Source organism: Egretta garzetta, unplaced genomic scaffold (genome assembly GCF_000687185.1).
Source record: "Egretta garzetta isolate BGI_Z169 unplaced genomic scaffold, ASM68718v1 scaffold108, whole genome shotgun sequence".
Lineage (NCBI taxonomy): Eukaryota > Metazoa > Chordata > Aves > Pelecaniformes > Ardeidae > Egretta > Egretta garzetta.
Window position 1 is genome coordinate 7516010 of NW_009260614.1, and position 16525 is coordinate 7532534.

Sequence of the window (16525 nt, forward strand, 5' to 3'; positions counted from 1 at the left end):
CCCCGCAGGCCTTTGGTGCCTGGGGTCTTCAACTCTGCCCTTAGGCTGCTCCATCCTACGTCTCCTTCATCTGACCCGTGTGTGGCCGTGCCTACCTCACAGAGGGACGGAGGAGGGGTTGGCCATGATTTGTCCAAAACATTTTTTGGTAAATTACGCTTGAGGTTCATCAGGAAGGAGAAGCGGATGTAATCAAGGAAATACTCGTTCTCTGGGCAGCGAGGGTGGTTCCGGTAAATAAAACCTTTAATGAACCTGAGGAAGAGGAAAATCTTATTAGAAAAGTGATCAAAATTAAGAGATATTTAGAGCTGTCTTCCAACCAAACCCTTTTCTGGGATTTACTTAATAGTTGTAATTTATTAAAAAAACCCTCTGATGCGGTAGTGACAAGAAAGTTTGTTCTTATCACCCTACTGTTATGAAATAAGTACTCATCGGATGGCTCGGGTTATTCTTTACGCACCTTCTGATAGTCTCTACTGCCCACTTCTTCTTGGCAGCTTTTCGGCGTCCCAGTGTTCCCCGCCACCAGGACTGGATCGCTATTGCTAAAAAGAATCCAAAGATTTTGCAGTAAGTCATCTCCCTCATAGCAGAGTTGACTCCCTGCAAACCTGGCAACAAAAGAGTGCTCAAGAAAGCCCGCTCTGTAAGCAAACAGCCTTCACCCTGGCATACGGGAAGGAATATAATTACTATAATAATTATATAATAAGTTCTTAACCATGTGATACAATGGATAAATGCCAATAAAAAGCACCGGCAGAGGGGAACTGCTGTACGGGGGCTGCTGGGTGAACTCTGTTAACTCTGCTGCTCTTGCTCAGAGTCTGACAGACTGAAGGTGGAAGGACTGGGTACCACACCAACAGCTTCCATTCGACTTCCAGCAAGGCTTTGGGCAGGAAGGAACATTCCCATCAAACTGAAGTCATCTCTGACAACAACCACTGCTTCGAACCACACAGTTACACAGCGCTGCAGTTTCCTCTCTCTTGTCTCATACCTGACTGTTTCATGTGCAGGAATTTCTTTCGACGGTAGAAACCTCTCCACGTGGCCTGCATTTTTGTTGCTGAAATTGCAAGAAAAGCAGCGATTTGAAATTGTGACCAAGCAGATTTTGGTAGAAGGGTCAACTTGTTAAACAAAAATCCCTTCCCCCCAAAACAAACAAACAAAAATAATCAGAAAACAGACAGCTAACTATCCATGCAGCTCCTGCAGACTGTGACTCACCCAGGCTCTGCTTCCTCACTTCCAGAGCATCTTCCGTTGCGAACAAGGTCTTGGGAAAGCGAATAAAAATCTTTGTTCTAGGAATAGAAGTGCAGAATTATGTTTAACATGCCGGAGAAGTTTGCTTCCTGCCCTTAGCATCCCCTTTGGGATCTCTAATCTTGTCCTTGCCCATTAGATAGAGAAGCCTTATTTAAAAGCAATGACATGGATGTCCCAACGATTCATAATCTCAAATTAAGAAAACAGAAGAACTAACCGTCCCATTTTGTATTCTTCCTGTTTGTAGCCAAGATGCTTCACCAGCACAGCCACCCCATCATGGGGCCGGCCGTCCCACGTCGGCCATGTTTCTGGACAAAGTGATTTGTACCTTTAAATGGACAGCAGAAGAAATCTTAGGGAGAGAAGTCCACTCCCTACAGGGCAGCGGAAAGAGAGAGAGACCCCGCTTCTCGCTCCCTCAAGAAAAGAAGCCTTTCAGATGTAAGGCCTGCCTCTCTGCTGTTCCAAACAGCTCCCCAGCCTCAGCGGGACCAAGACCAGGGGGACGGAGCAGCAGGGAGAGCGCAGTCCAAGGTAACCCTACCTCTGCAGGAAAACTTCGTATTTTCTTCGATATGCAAACCCAGCTCTGCGCACTCTGAGGTTCTCCATCAACCCTAGGTATTTCACTTGATGTCGGATTAGAACTTCATCAAATCGATCTTGAGAGAGCATGAAAAGAGAGAAACGTGATCAGTGTATGGCTGTCCCTTCATCTGGAGAAGGGGAATGTTCAGTTCTTGGTTATATCTTACACAATTATCTTTAACCTCTAACCCATCCTCACGGCGCAAGTCCCACAGAACTATCTTTGTGTCTCCTGTCTTCTCCCCCTCTTCTAATATACATTTATATTTAGTTCCAAAACGAAGCTCTCCTTTAGGATGTTCTATGCATACAGGAGGAGGAAATGATGGAGAATAAAGGTCATTAAAAGCAAGTTACGTAGGTTAATAATTCCTCACTTTAAACATGACCCTACTCCACCCAAGACCAGCTCCCACTCTGATTCCTGGCTGCTGGTACCACCACCACCTCCTACAAGAAGCTCTGGCACAGACCCAAAATGAAAAAAAAATCCTGCAGGACTTCTTGATTTGAGCTCCTTTCTGTGCACCGCTAACTGGGATCTAGAGGTCTATATATAGCTGTCGTAGAAAAGAGGAAGAGTCACCAGGGCCATACCAGCCTGTTTAGCATCGTTAGGTTTAATGCAACGAATATAGGAGGGCTCTTTGGACATCAGGATTTCCATGAGTTTGGAGAGGCTGTTTTTAAACTGAGTTGCTGCCTAGGAGAAAAGAAAGAAAACGATGTACGAAGGGATGACTTGCAGCTAGTATGCGTGACTGCAGAACAAACCTCAGTCTCCCAGCTTGAAATGCAAGAGGCTTGCGTTTAGATTACCATGGGAGGCGGGACAAGTCTTTTAAAAAGAGGAAGCAGCCACACTTCCATCCATCCCTTGCGTTCTTACCGTTTCAGGTCTCTTTTTGTCCGTCAGCTCGGTCCTGTCAAAACACTGATTTATGATTGGATTCTCAGAGTTGCACATGGTCTGCAGAGAGAGATGTTTTCAGAGATAAAGTATGGAGTATCCTTCAGAGAATTATCAAAGAAACATGGGATAAACCTGTTTGTTGGGGGGGGTGTGTGTGTGTGTTGTTTTGCTTTTTAAAATGAACTTTGGGCACCTCAATTTGTCTTCTCCTAGCGCAGCCCTATGGATATGCATTCTCCAGGTGGAGTCTAGAAGAATCTTTTCCCTCAGGTGCCACCCCACTTTAAACCCAACTCCTTGTTCTGCTGAGTATTGGAATCGTCCTCTATCCACACTCACCTCCTTCAGGTTCCGAAAGAGAAGGTCGTTGTTTTTATCTAGAAAACCTGGAAGAAAAAGAAACCACGCAGGCTGCCACTGCTGTTCCACAGGAACTGCGCAACAAGGCAGGAATTTGAGATGGGCAATTAATAAAACAATGTGTGGATGTATTCTATACCCACATTTTTCTTAACTATATAGTGAAGCTGTATTAATTCAAAGGGACAGGAGGAGGAGATGATACACACACTTACCTGCCACACTGTAAGTGACCTCTCCAGCATAGTGCAAAAGCCGAAACTCCTCCCGCCCCAGTGACTTGCGGGTCTTTTGGTCAGCGAGCTTGTGCCTGATGAGAAAGTGAAGAGAAACATCTGTTTCCTGGTGGGATTCACTTCAAAAAGCACTATGGCATTTGATCCCAGAGTGGGACTACGGGAACGCAGAAGAGGGGTGGGGGGAACAAATCCGACTTGCTGATTTTCAAGACCAAAAGTAAATAAAGAGTTATCAACCAGCAAATCATAAAAAATTCATAAAATGTATTTATGTTTATTTCAAATGGATGAACTTTCAGCTTCCTGGCAAGGTTGCAGAGTGGTTGTGTGTGCGCATGAAATTAGAGTAGAGGCAGCAGGCAAGAGGGCAGCAGAGATGCTGGCAGCAGGCTGGCTTACTCATGAGATGCCGTACAGATCCTAGTCTGAGCATAAGCAGAATATTTGGTAAAGATAGAGAGACACTCAGAGCCCCAAAACTGAAGTAAACAATCTGAAAGGTGAAACACGGAATTCACACCCATTGAACTGGAGTGGGAGCAATACGGATAGGTCAGCAAAGTCGAAGGATACCAGTATCATTGGGAAGCAGGTGGGCACAAAGGTGAGTTAGTGCAATAGAAACCCCTCCACTTCAAAAGTACTGACACTGCTTAAATCATTCTAATGCATATACACCTCTGAACGCTATTTTTACCAGTAAAATTCTGCTCCAAGTTCTGTTATTCCTAGGCCTGACTGGAGTCATCAGTGCTGGGGAACAATCTGACCTAATACTCCAAACCGGAGAGTTTGCCACACCTGAAGTATTGGGCCAGATCTTGGAAGAGCCAAGAAGCTGCAAGCCTGCAAATTCCTTGGACATATTAGCAGTAGGATGCCAGGAAGAGACCAGTGAAGAGGCAAGTCACTAACAAGAGTTTTGTTGCTCCTGCTGTATTCTGAAGCATAGCCTTGAGAAGGGCAAGGCAGTTAATGTTGACAGCTGATTCTACATTATCTTAAGTCACCATCTCATCTCTTTGCAAAAGAAAACACAATCATCTTTTATGTGGGACCCAGCATACCTAGGATGCTCCTGCCATACACACAATGAGTTATAATGTTACCTAGGAATAATTAAAGCCCTAGGCTCTATCACACGCTTGGATCCTACCAGTATAACTGCCCTCAGCTATGTGAACACTCACGTGAGAAAATGAGGGTGGTTCTTCACTGTCTCCTCCAGTTTCTCCAAGAATGTTGTATCCGTGGCATCCCCAGGTCTCAGACACTCTTCATCCTGCAAACACACGCGTTCTGGAATTCATTTCTTACTGTGCTTGTCAGCACGCAGGCCAGCTCTAATTCTGCCTCACTGAAATGCGGCCCCAGTTTGACCCTTTGGCCTTTTAACAGGTAGGCCAGCTCTTAGTTCAACAAATTAAGAACTGTTGAGCTGAAAAGCAAAACACTTTCCTCCTTCTGGACTGTCTGAATTGGAAGCTTCTTTCCTGAGAACAGATGGAGGTCACACAATATGACGTTTAATGGTGTCACTGTTCAGTGTATTGTAGCTCTTCCCACCTGCCCAAATAATCCTAATACAAGCTTAAAACCCTTTTCCCCTCCATTCTTCCCCTTGTTTCCCTCCATTCTTCCCCTTGTTTTCCACTACACTGCCCCAAATTTTTAATTTAAAAAGGTGTTGTCAACTCACCAGAATAGAAATGATGCCTTTGAATTTCTCTTCCACCAAATCACAAATTATTTTGTTATTGAAATACTGAACTGGTTCCCACTACAAAGACAAGGAATCACACTTGGGTGAAAACAACTCTAGACTGGAAAAAACCATGAAAATTTCACAACATTTCAGACAGCACCTTACTTAAATAATCTTTCTGTCAAATTTGAAACAGCTTTTTCAGTCCTTACATTTGTTTTCCTAGCATTCCCTTTAAAAAGCATTTTTTTTAGTCAGAGTAAAAGATGGGAATGGCATTACCCACTTCTAGCTGTGCCACACAGAGTTACCAAAGTGTTTCAAAAAGAAAGAAAAAAGGAAAGCTCTTTAATTCAGTTACTTTGCAGACCATTGCTAAGGAGAGAGTGGAAGTGATGATATTGGCTCTTACCGCTATGCCTTCTGACTCGTATTCCTCTTGTTCTGACTTTAATGTGAGCTCTATGAAGAGCTGCTGCAATTTTTCATTACAATAATTAATACAAAATTGCTCAAAGCTGCAAACAAAAATCAGAAAAATAATCACTAACGTGGTACCACAAGTAAAAGCAGCAATAATCAGTGGGCAGCAGCATGAATGTACCTCTGTGTAAATTAAGAGAAACAGAAGAGATTTAATGAAATGTTTATTTACTGGATGTATAAATTTAGTAAGTTTAGTGAATCTCATGAAAGAGCTCCAGGAGGGAAAAACAGACACGAAGGGTGGAACACAGAGGAACACAAAAAAGTTTTAAGAAGGGCCCAATAATCCTGCAAATTTAAGAGTCTCAGTTCATTGCCATCTGCCAGAGTCAGGTCCCAGACTCTGACACAGTCCCATACACTGTTTTATAGCTGTTTTCCCCCATTCACACCACCACAGAAAAGACTCCAGAACAACAGCCACCACTGTGCCAGAGAGCTGGAGAAAGGCACAGTTCAAGCTATCGCACGAATATGCCCCCAAAAGGCAATAGGCTCTTTAAAATACCAGGAACATTAATAGCTGTGAATGCTAAGTACTAGCTGGGTGCCCCAAGCTCTGTGATTATCAGTTAATTCAACTGACTTCCTGAAGCTTCAACATCATTTCTTTCTCTCTCACTAAGAGAACCAGAGATGGAATAATGTCTTATTTCACAATGGAGAGAAAACACTATAATGAACAAAGCCATGCAGAGTTTACTCAAAACTCAGAGACATCGACTGAAACAAACCTGTTGTGCTGGAAAACCTCAAATCCATAGATATCAAGCAATCCTAGAACTGTTGTACTTCTCCAGCCCGGAAACTCTCCTTCCTGCAATAGGGCAAAAAATAAATGTTACCCATTTAGTTACAGCATTTACTCCTTCCTAATGGAAAACAAATTAATTTAGGAATCGCTGTACAGCATGGAGCTTACCACTTCCCTGCTTTGCAGCTAAAAGGTTTGAAACTTTCTTTCACACTTGGTTGGATATCAACAAACAAAAGGGTTGTTTACCTTGTAAGCGAGAGACTTGTTAACTTTGTTCACCAGCCAGGAGAAAGTACGCCCATATATCGCCTTAGCAAGCGCGTCCCTTGCGTAGGCTGCCTGCTCCAGGTTCAGAGGACTGATTAGCTGCATGCAGGAGGAGGAAAAAAAAATAGAAAAGCCACTCAACAGCCATTCCTCTGCGAGATGAGGTTTCCTTCCCTAGTTCATTGTTAATAAACAGCCACTTAACGACATCCTGTCTGGGCCCAGCTCGCATCGCGCTCTCCCAGCCCTACAGGCTGCAAGTCACCATACAGTTATGGGGCTCTGGCACTGACGGCCTCCTTTGACAAGCAAGAGGTGAACGGTTTAGTTCTGCTAAGAGAGCTGATGGAGTGCTGCTGGCTTGATTTCATTCCACAGTTCGTGTTCTTACCTCTTCCCCTTTTGCTATGATCTTCTTGTGGATCAATGCATCTCGAAGAACAGAGCCCTCAACTGCTAGAAGCTGCAAAGCAGTAGAATGTTAAATTAATTGATGAAGCAGTATGTTCATTTATCAGTTCTAGTTTTAAGAGATCAGAAGGGCTAGTCCCCAAAACCACAGTCCAGTGGAACAACCCTTCATTTCCCATTCACACTGCAAGGCTTTCTGCAACACCAGTCCTTCCCTTTCCCCCTGCACACCACCTCCTTTCTGCCAGCAATATGACCTAACAAATAAATTGGCTTGATTGTCAGTTCTTTGTGCCTGAACAAAGCAAAGCCACCAGGGTTCTGTCTTTAAAACTCTCCTCCAGAGTAGGTCTATTCCTATCCCACTGCCCAAAGGCGAAAACCTCAAGTCCGTGGTGCATCAAATGGTAAACAGAGAAGTTGTGAGTTAAAAAGTTTTGATGTTAATATTTGCATTTTATTTAGGTCAAATAAAGTTAGGTTTATGACAACTTCTAACCCATATTCTAAAATGATACGATGGTACCAAGTTCAAAATAAGGGAACCTCTCTAATTCATCTTTGATGTAATCTCTAACTGGTGATACTCACCCTAGCCAGGTATTTAATCTGATTCTCTGTAGTGACCTGAGCATTCCCTTGCTCATCAGCAGCAAACTGCACATTCCCCAGGTGCAGAACACTAGCCACAATGCTCAGCAAATCCTAGGATGGAAGCAACAGTCAGAAATTAAGATGATGACATGGATGCGCAGTGAAAAAAGGCAGTGAGATTTTTGTGTTAATTAACATTTTACGAGAACATTTTGTATTTTTTCCAGGATTTCTGCAGAGAATACATTCGCTCTGAAAGCTGCCTTTGGTCAGAAATAACAAACCAAAGCAGAAAAATTCCTTAAGAGAAGGAAGATCAGCTGTGCTGTCAAACACATCTTACCTCCACCTCGTTGTCATTGAAGCTTATAATGGACAGGGCTCTTCGCACAATCTTCCAATCATTTTTATCATTTATGGAGCTGACCCTTGCACAGTGACCCTAAAAAGACACAGTTTGATATAAATAAGTACATAATTGTCAAAGACCTATTACTCATGCTCAATGCACTTCTGCCATGTGTGTCTTTATACAGCAGTCATTTCAGTGTCATTTCTGAAGTGAGGGAAGGAAACTACAAAGTCGACTGAGAATGTTTTGGTCCTATAATATATAGTTATAGTAAGAATTACTAGTTAATGCACACCTTTACCAAATAGTGATACTGTTGTGGGCTCTTTTCGAGGCCCAGCCTTCGCAGTAAGTCCTCTTCCCCTCCTTCTAGCAGCTGGTAGAAAATGTGGAAGTTCCTCTCTCCATGATTCTGGTGCACAACTCGGGATTTCTCCAGGAGGTAGTTCAAGATGTGGCCCCCAACAGGAGCCCCCTAAATCAAACCAAATACATTGAAAGAGTTCATCAACACAGAGGAAAGTATTTCTGCTTCTTGGTGGTCTATTCAAAGGCAAATAGGATACCAAATAACAGCCTGCAAAAAGACAGAAAACTGTCACTTTGTATCACAATCTTTGTTTCAGCTAAAACAGTGGCGATTTGAGTTTTGAAGTGTATGCAAAATGAGCTATCAAATGAAAATAACATGCCATTACACAGATCATGGCTACAGCACACACTGAGTGGGCTCCTGACTCGTGTAAAATTCCTTCTCAGAAGGAATTTGTCACAAAGGAAAAGCAACAAAACTGAGCACGGAGGGATGACATACTGGGACGTTTACACGACTGCAGTATGCTGAGCTACTCAGGTCTTGCACTATGTTCATCTTCATAGTGTGGGGCAATTTGGATCAGAATTGAAACAAACACTATGCAAAGTTACACAGGTCAGAGATAATCTTCAGATCACAGCTGGCTTACGTGGATTTAGTTTGGGAGTATCTACTTGCATGGTGCACATATACCCTAGAAATAAGATTTAATCTCACTGTCTCCTTATATAGAGAAATGAGGGAAGAAAGAAAGGAAAGCCTGTACTATAAAATCCTCTGGAACCAAACTTTGCTACCACAGACTCCGCTTACACCGTCATCAAAGGAATGCAAAACAATTGCTACACACACACATCAGTACAAGAAAGCACAGGCAACAGAGACCTGCTATGATCAGGACCTGTTCTGAAGTATAAAACAGATTTTAAGTTACCCTGTAATCAAACTGCACATCCATATATTTCCCAAATCGGCTGGAGTTGTCATTCCGCAGGGTTTTTGCATTTCCAAAGGCCTGAAATGAAAACAATTAGAGAAAAATAAATAAGTATCAAATAAGATTATTTACAAACACTTTGGTGAAGCTGCCAGTTGTTTATTTACAGCCACTAAAGCCTAGGTTTTTCCTTTTCCCAAGGGAAACCGAGAGGAAACAGATTGCTACCCAAACTCTAATGTTGATCTTCATACCCAGTGCAAGCCTTGCAGATGGAGCATGCCTCTAAAAACACTTCCACCTCCCCCCACCAGCTTATTTTAATGCCAGTTCACTGCTGACAACATATGTCATGTCTGACAGTCTTTTCAAAGCTTCCTCTTTCATCACAGCTATTTGCTTACAGTCACCCGCAGCTCTGCGCACGGCCGGCACTACCCTAATGGGCCTAGGCCTGCCAGGCTTTCCGCTCTCACCCGGAGCACCCCTTTCCTGTGCAGGCAGCACACATTTCAGCATGGAGCGGAAATATCAAAGGGAACTACAAAGGCAGCTCAGGACTGGACACTAGAGGACACCACAGCCCTAGCTAATGCACCCACAAATGCATTTATCAGAGGGCAAAGCTGCCCACAGAGGATGCGGCTGCTTCTGGCTTTGCAGACTTGTGCAGCGCACCAGAACTCCTCCCACGCCAAATGCCTCTCTGCAGCCTGCCCACTCCGGAATTGCTCCTGGTGGACTGGAAAAGGCCAAGAGAGTTCGGCAGCAGACGGCCATTTCTTTGGCTTGGAAGCAGACCGGGATTCCCCTGTGTGCAGCGCAAACAATCTGCCCACATACCGTGAGCCGGCGTTCCCAGGACACACTAATCCGCTCTGCACAGACAGCTCGGTCATGCCCGGTGGGGTCCAGCTGCCCCCACCCCCTCAGCTGGAAAATATGAGTGCTGCTGGTGTGACTCAAGTCAAGTTTCGGTGCTGCAGGCTCTAGAGTTACCTCCAGGACGGGATTGGATTGTAGCAGGCGGTCCTTCACGGTTTCGACCTGCTGACTGGCGGGACAGGTCACGGCATAGTACTGCAGGATCTTCTTGGTGGCCTCCGTTTTGCCAGCCCCGCTCTCCCCGGAGATCAGAATACACTGATCCTTCCTCTCCGTGCGCAGGGAGCGATACGAGTTGTCTGCAATAGCGTAGCTAAGGGACAACGATAACAAGGCATTAGTTTGTTTCCACAAGCAAAGGGCAGAGACTCCTCAGCTAAGGCAGAGACTCCTCAAAAAGAAGTCTGTGTCTGTGGGCTGGGTGAGAGCATACTGCTTCTGCACGCTGGTTACGACACAGGAGATTGCTAACATCTCTAAACACATCTTAACCACCGAGCCAAGTTGATAGCACAAATCTATCCGATTCCTTTAAAAAAAAAACTGTTCTTTTGACTCACTCTGACAATAAGAGTTTCTGTAGAAGATGACTAAATGGTGCAGATAAACTTACTTTTCTAAATATACATGATCTCTCAACATTGATCCCACAGGACAAAAAAGCTCTACATTCAGGAAACATCTTGTTTTCCATCGATCTTTATTCTAGCTTATCTTTTAAGCGATGACACACTCAGAAGGTCACAACTGCCCTGTGCTATCTGGGTGGCTCCTAGAATGCGGCTCCAGAATAGCCCAGCCTCTCGCAGCTTCTCTTGGATTGTAGAAAGAATGGGATAAGCCGGCACAGACCGATAAGCATCCTGCAGGCTACTAAGGCCGAATGCTACCCAAAATACCAGACGGTCCCTCCTGCCTGCATGCAGCCAGGGTTTATTGCTACTGGCTCTGGAGCCCAGCTTCTTCCTTTGCTGCTTTTTCTTTCTCTTCCCTTTTCCTCCCCGCAACAGATCAGACAGGATCTTACACCAAGGATCACACACATTTTTACAACACCAGAGAGCAGGAGGATGAGTCTGACAAAGGTGGCAACTGCTTACAGAGGGAGAGAGGAAAAGAAGGACCAAGGAGGTGCGATGGAAGAGGAAAAGAGAAAAGAGGAGCCCTTCACAATGCTTCACTCATATAAGACCACCTCCATAACAGTATTTTCAGCTGTCTTACACGTGGTGATCAAGCAGATATTCCGTCTTCATGCACCTGACAACCTTTTAGTAGCTTTGCATTTTTAAAAACAAAACCAAACCAAACCTCTCATGCTGTGAAATTAATTAGAAATAATCACACCAAAATAACAGCCGTGGCCTTCTCAAGTCTATTAATACTTGGTGCTAAGGCAACACCAATGAGCTACCTAGCAACACAACTGCACACTTATCCCGCTAAAGTCATCAAGTCCTTCTCTTCCCATCCAAATTCTGTCTCTGGAGTATGTTGAAATAAATGTAAATTTAATTTTTAAGAACTGCCTCTAGACTGCATGCCTTTACTGGGTGATTTTATAGTACTATAAGTTCAAGCAGAAAGCTAGCAGTCATGTATACCACATACAGAATCGCTTTACTTAAAGATGTTTATGGTCCCATTTGTAGTCATCGTCTCTGAACCCCCTGGCAGGCTATGAATAGGACAGGATGAGACAGACCACTCTGGGAAGTATGCTGTGTTTCAAGCCCACAGGGATAACTTTTCTCCTTTGGATGTGTGACACACTTCTCAGAGAATCCAGCGCTCAGACCTAGCTTTCAACCGATTTTGACACTGGCATAGCAATACTGAAGTATTTTGGCTTTCTAGAAATCAGTTTGGAATAAGAGAAAGAGGGGGAAAAAAAGACACCTGAAACACTATAAAAGGAGAAGTACAGAGTACTACAGTAAAGAGCATTTCAGTGCTCCTCAGAACATTTTTAAATGCATAAATAATCAAATCATGTAAAAACAGTTAAAAAAATACTGTTTTCCCAGTTGGAGCAGCGCTGGTGCTCAGTACTGCAGCTCTCAGGGGTTTACTTATGAGCTGCACGTTTTACAGTTTCTTACAGTTAAAACAAGAAAGAGAACAGCCTAAGTAATAATCAGCTACTTTCTGGTTTAAGTCACTTTGTGTAGCACATACAGGCATTACAGCAGAGCTGCTTAGCACTCCATGTTATAGGTGAGCATTGCCATCACGCTCAGTCCTGTACCTACTGCACACCCATAAAAAGGTAGCCGCAGTCCCGACGATTTTCCAGACTCACAAAATTCTCACATAAGGAACAAAGCAGCCCTTGAGAGTGCCCTGATCACAGGCAAAAGCAGCCGCATCTGGGCCAGGTCTCTGCCTGGAAGGCAGGACTGAAGGTAACTCCTGTGGCAACAACAATTTGCAAGAGTCGACAGTGGGGTTAAGGCTGGGGGTGAGGCTGGACAGCCTGCGGCCGGCGCTGCTCCCCCTGCACCCTCTCAGTTGCTTCACCAGGAACCGTCTGATGCTGATTTAAGCCCCTGCCAGGTACTTTCTGGGGGCAGATCTCTTATTTGGGGCACCTGCACACAGACACGATGTATTGACACATCTAGATCAAGGGTAGAACTTAGAAGGTCAGGTTTAATCATCCCACATTTAAGTCCACACAAGAAGCTGAAACACTATAAAAATCACATTTTAATCATAACAAATACAACTTCAAGCTTTCAGACTTTCCCAAATAATGCTGTTTCTCTCCTCCTCTGTGCTTGCAGCGCATTCTGTTTTGCTTACTCTCCTGGGCTATATGCCAGTAATAAGAAACAATCCAAATAGTTTGCTCAAAAATAATATCACTTACTCTTCCAAGACCTCTTAACAAATAAAAAAAAAAAAAAAAACAACCACACTACCCTAAAAAAAACCCAACCACCACAAAAAACCTCCAAGAGGTGCTCAGAATTTCAGAATTTGGCCTTTGGCCCCAAGAGAAAGCATTTTGGAGCCAAGCGTCCTCAGCTCTCAGTCATCTTTCTCTTTCAGTCTGGCAAAAAAAAAATTCAAATGCTTTCAAAAATAACTTTAAACCTCAAACTTTTTTTTTTTTTTTAAATGGGAAATTGGGAATGCTCACCAGGCCAGACCATGTAAATAAATACATTCCTTGTTCCAACAGGCTGACGGTAACTTAGCAACAAGGGAAATACCAGATAAATATTGGTCAGGCAGTAACAGCAGAGGAAGGAAAGAAACCAGCACCCTCTTTCCCCTAGCTAGCCCGATGGTGAATGAGCGATGTAGCAGCAGGGGAAACTCACAGCCCGGACACGCAGACCCCAAGTAACCCTGGAACAATGAACTCCTGTCCTGCCAGGGCCGGGTAAGCAGCACTGTTCCTCCAGCCAGGAAGGAACCAACTCCCTTTCCAAATACTGCTCTTGCAAAGGCAATTTATCCTCTTTGGAGAGAGGAACAGGAATAGAAAGAGCCGTACACCACACCCTACGAAGGATCCTTTATATCCCTACGATTTTTAGTGCTGCATCAGGGACAAGGAACAGTCTTATTTGCTTGATTTCACATGCCTGCGTGGGAACGGCACAAACTGCACTGTTTACCCACAGGCCACTCACAGGTGAGGAGAAACTTCATAGAAGCTGACTCCACGGTATCTCTCCATGTTCTGTTTACTGTAGATTTCCAGTTCCTTGTATGGATTAACAGATACCAGAACAGAGCCAATGTATGTCTGAAAAAGAGAACACAAAGCAGAGCGGTTACAGGTCTGGCAGCAGATTCTCTGAGAGCCCAGACTGCTCTGAAGGCTGCATGTTGCTGACAAGGGCTGCCTGCAGCGCTGCGCTGGGGATGCTGCTGAGGCCTTCCAAAGAGGCCAAGGGTGCTGAAGAAGCAACCTCTCGGTGCAGAGGGAATGACTTTGCAGGAGTTATGCTAGACATGTTACCCTTGCGGAAAAACCAGCACCCACAAACAGTTTTAACAAGCAAGAACACTGGATTATTTCTGATATACCATTTGGGATCAAGTTCAAGCCTGGGGTTGCTGAAAGCCCACCACAGAGTGAATTCATGAAACAGAAGAATGTGGTGCAAGTTGGATTTTCAGTGCTGGCAAGACCTGTAAATGCCAGCAGACCTCACCTGGAGCACTGCAATGAGTCCTTACAGCTGTTAGCATGACAGTATCCCAGACTAGTTCTGACACAAACAACCACTGTCTATTAAAGTTGATAACACCACCTCCAAATCCAACTGCAGAGCAAGGCTATGGTATGTCTTCTGCAACAAACACCCAAATTCAGGTCACTGATGAACACTTTGGCGTCTGTCACTCTGCTACTCACATAGATCAGATTCTCCTTGAAGCGCTTACGCAGATTTTCAATAAATGCTGCTTCGCTGGTGAAGTTCTCAAGCAGGACAAAATCCTGCACCCCCACACGGTCGCGGGCCGTCAGAGCGCTCTCCATGGTCAGCCGAATGCCGTTAGTCCCCGCTCCCTGCAACCAAAAGCAGAGGAAGGTTGGGATATCTGTGGTTTTGTATGCAGCTCATCGAGTCCACAAGAACGATTAACCACAATTACCCATGGACAACCTATGAACAGGAGAGGAGATTATATACACTAATCAATTGGTTGATACTAATTGCTTTGATGGAAGACAAGCCAGCATTAGGGAAAAGTTATTGGTAAATTTCCAATCACTTTAAAGGAATCAATCAATCAAATGTGCATTTCATAAAGAGAATAAAAGTTGGATTTCCTTTCCCAGGCATCCTTTAACAGGAGTGAGATCGAAATGTGTTCTCTCTACTTTTCTCCCTCATTTCATAACGGGAAGTCGTTTTGAGGTAAGGAATCTTTTATGACTAATGATGATTCATCTCATGAGCAAACAGCTTCACACTGCTGACCAATTTAAAAGCTTTAGCAAGACACCCAATGGGATAATTCTGGGAAAATTCAGAACTAATGAGAAATGGGCATTTCTGTGTCCCATGCCACTGAATTTACTGTGACACCAACATCTATCTGATGCATCGAGGAACTACTGTTCCCTGACTCTCTTTTAAAGGTTACATTTTCCATGTGATGTGGTTCAGACACAATCATTGTTGGAAAACACAGGTCCGCTGACTTCTTATTTCACACAACCTCATGTTGAGTGGAAATGTGCACCATGTGACTCAGTTGCTACTTGTAAGGAATAGAAAGAGCCGTACACCACACCCTACGAAGGATCCTTTATATCCCTACGATTTTTAGTGCTGCATCAGGGACAAGGAACAGTCTTATTTGCTTGATTTCACATGCCTGCGTGGGAACGGCACAAACTGCACTGTTTACCCACAGGCCACTCACAGGTGAGGAGAAACTTCATAGAAGCTGACTCCACGGTATCTCTCCATGTTCTGTTTACTGTAGATTTCCAGTTCCTTGTATGGATTAACAGATACCAGAACAGAGCCAATGTATGTCTGAAAAAGAGAACACAAAGCAGAGCGGTTACAGGTCTGGCAGCAGATTCTCTGAGAGCCCAGACTGCTCTGAAGGCTGCATGTTGCTGACAAGGGCTGCCTGCAGCGCTGCGCTGGGGATGCTGCTGAGGCCTTCCAAAGAGGCCAAGGGTGCTGAAGAAGCAACCTCTCGGTGCAGAGGGAATGACTTTGCAGGAGTTATGCTAGACATGTTACCCTTGCGGAAAAACCAGCACCCACAAACAGTTTTAACAAGCAAGAACACTGGATTATTTCTGATATACCATTTGGGATCAAGTTCAAGCATGGGGTTGCTGAAAGCACACATCAAGTTCAAGCCTGGGGTTGCTGAAAGCCCACCACAGAGTGAATTCATGAAACAGAAGAATGTGGTGCGAGTTGGATTTTCAGTGCTGGCAAGACCTGTAAATGCCAGCAGACCTCACCTGGAGCACTGCAATGAGTCCTTACAGCTGTTAGCATGACAGTATCCCAGACTAGTTCTGACACAAACAACCACTGTCTATTAAAGTTGATAACACCACCTCCAAATCCAACTGCAGAGCAAGGCTATGGTATGTCTTCTGCAACAAACACCCAAATTCAGGTCGCTGATGAACACTTTGGCGTCTGTCACTCTGCTACTCACATAGATCAGATTCTCCTTGAAGCGCTTACGCAGATTTTCAATAAATGCTGCTTCGCTGGTGAAGTTCTCAAGCAGGACAAAATCCTGCACCCCCACACGGTCGCGGGCCGTCAGAGCGCTCTCCATGGTCAGCCGAATGCCGTTAGTCCCCGCTCCCTGCAACCAAAAGCAGAGGAAGGTTGGGATATCTGTGGTTTTGTATGTAGCTCATCGAGTCCACAAGAACGATTAACCACAATTACCCATGGACAACCTATGAACAGGAGAGG

At 44.4% G+C, this 16525-nt stretch overlaps 1 protein-coding gene across 2 annotated transcripts in view; it reads right to left on the reverse strand.

Annotated features, from left to right (window-relative positions):
• Positions 1-16525, reverse strand: part of MYO1C (myosin IC) — a 45177-nt gene that overhangs the window by 8951 nt on the left and 19701 nt on the right. Inside the window, exons 2-24 of one of the 2 annotated variants that reach the window (XM_035900468.1) lie at positions 16257-16412; positions 15492-15607; positions 10212-10410; positions 9210-9290; positions 8255-8434; positions 7951-8049; positions 7605-7718; positions 6994-7065; positions 6582-6701; positions 6313-6395; positions 5505-5610; positions 5087-5167; positions 4578-4669; positions 3364-3458; positions 3128-3174; positions 2765-2845; positions 2473-2578; positions 1832-1949; positions 1502-1615; positions 1243-1319; positions 1010-1078; positions 467-551; positions 96-255 (exon numbers count right to left, since the gene is read on the reverse strand). In XM_035900468.1, coding sequence (XP_035756361.1) covers positions 96-255; positions 467-551; positions 1010-1078; positions 1243-1319; positions 1502-1615; positions 1832-1949; positions 2473-2578; positions 2765-2845; positions 3128-3174; positions 3364-3458; positions 4578-4669; positions 5087-5167; positions 5505-5610; positions 6313-6395; positions 6582-6701; positions 6994-7065; positions 7605-7718; positions 7951-8049; positions 8255-8434; positions 9210-9290; positions 10212-10410; positions 15492-15607; positions 16257-16412 — 2451 coding nt within the window. Of the gene's footprint in view, positions 1-95; positions 256-466; positions 552-1009; positions 1079-1242; positions 1320-1501; positions 1616-1831; positions 1950-2472; positions 2579-2764; positions 2846-3127; positions 3175-3363; positions 3459-4577; positions 4670-5086; positions 5168-5504; positions 5611-6312; positions 6396-6581; positions 6702-6993; positions 7066-7604; positions 7719-7950; positions 8050-8254; positions 8435-9209; positions 9291-10211; positions 10411-13741; positions 13858-14472; positions 14624-15491; positions 15608-16256; positions 16413-16525 lie in introns of those variants that run through there. The other variant, XM_009645151.2, reaches the window with a different exon arrangement.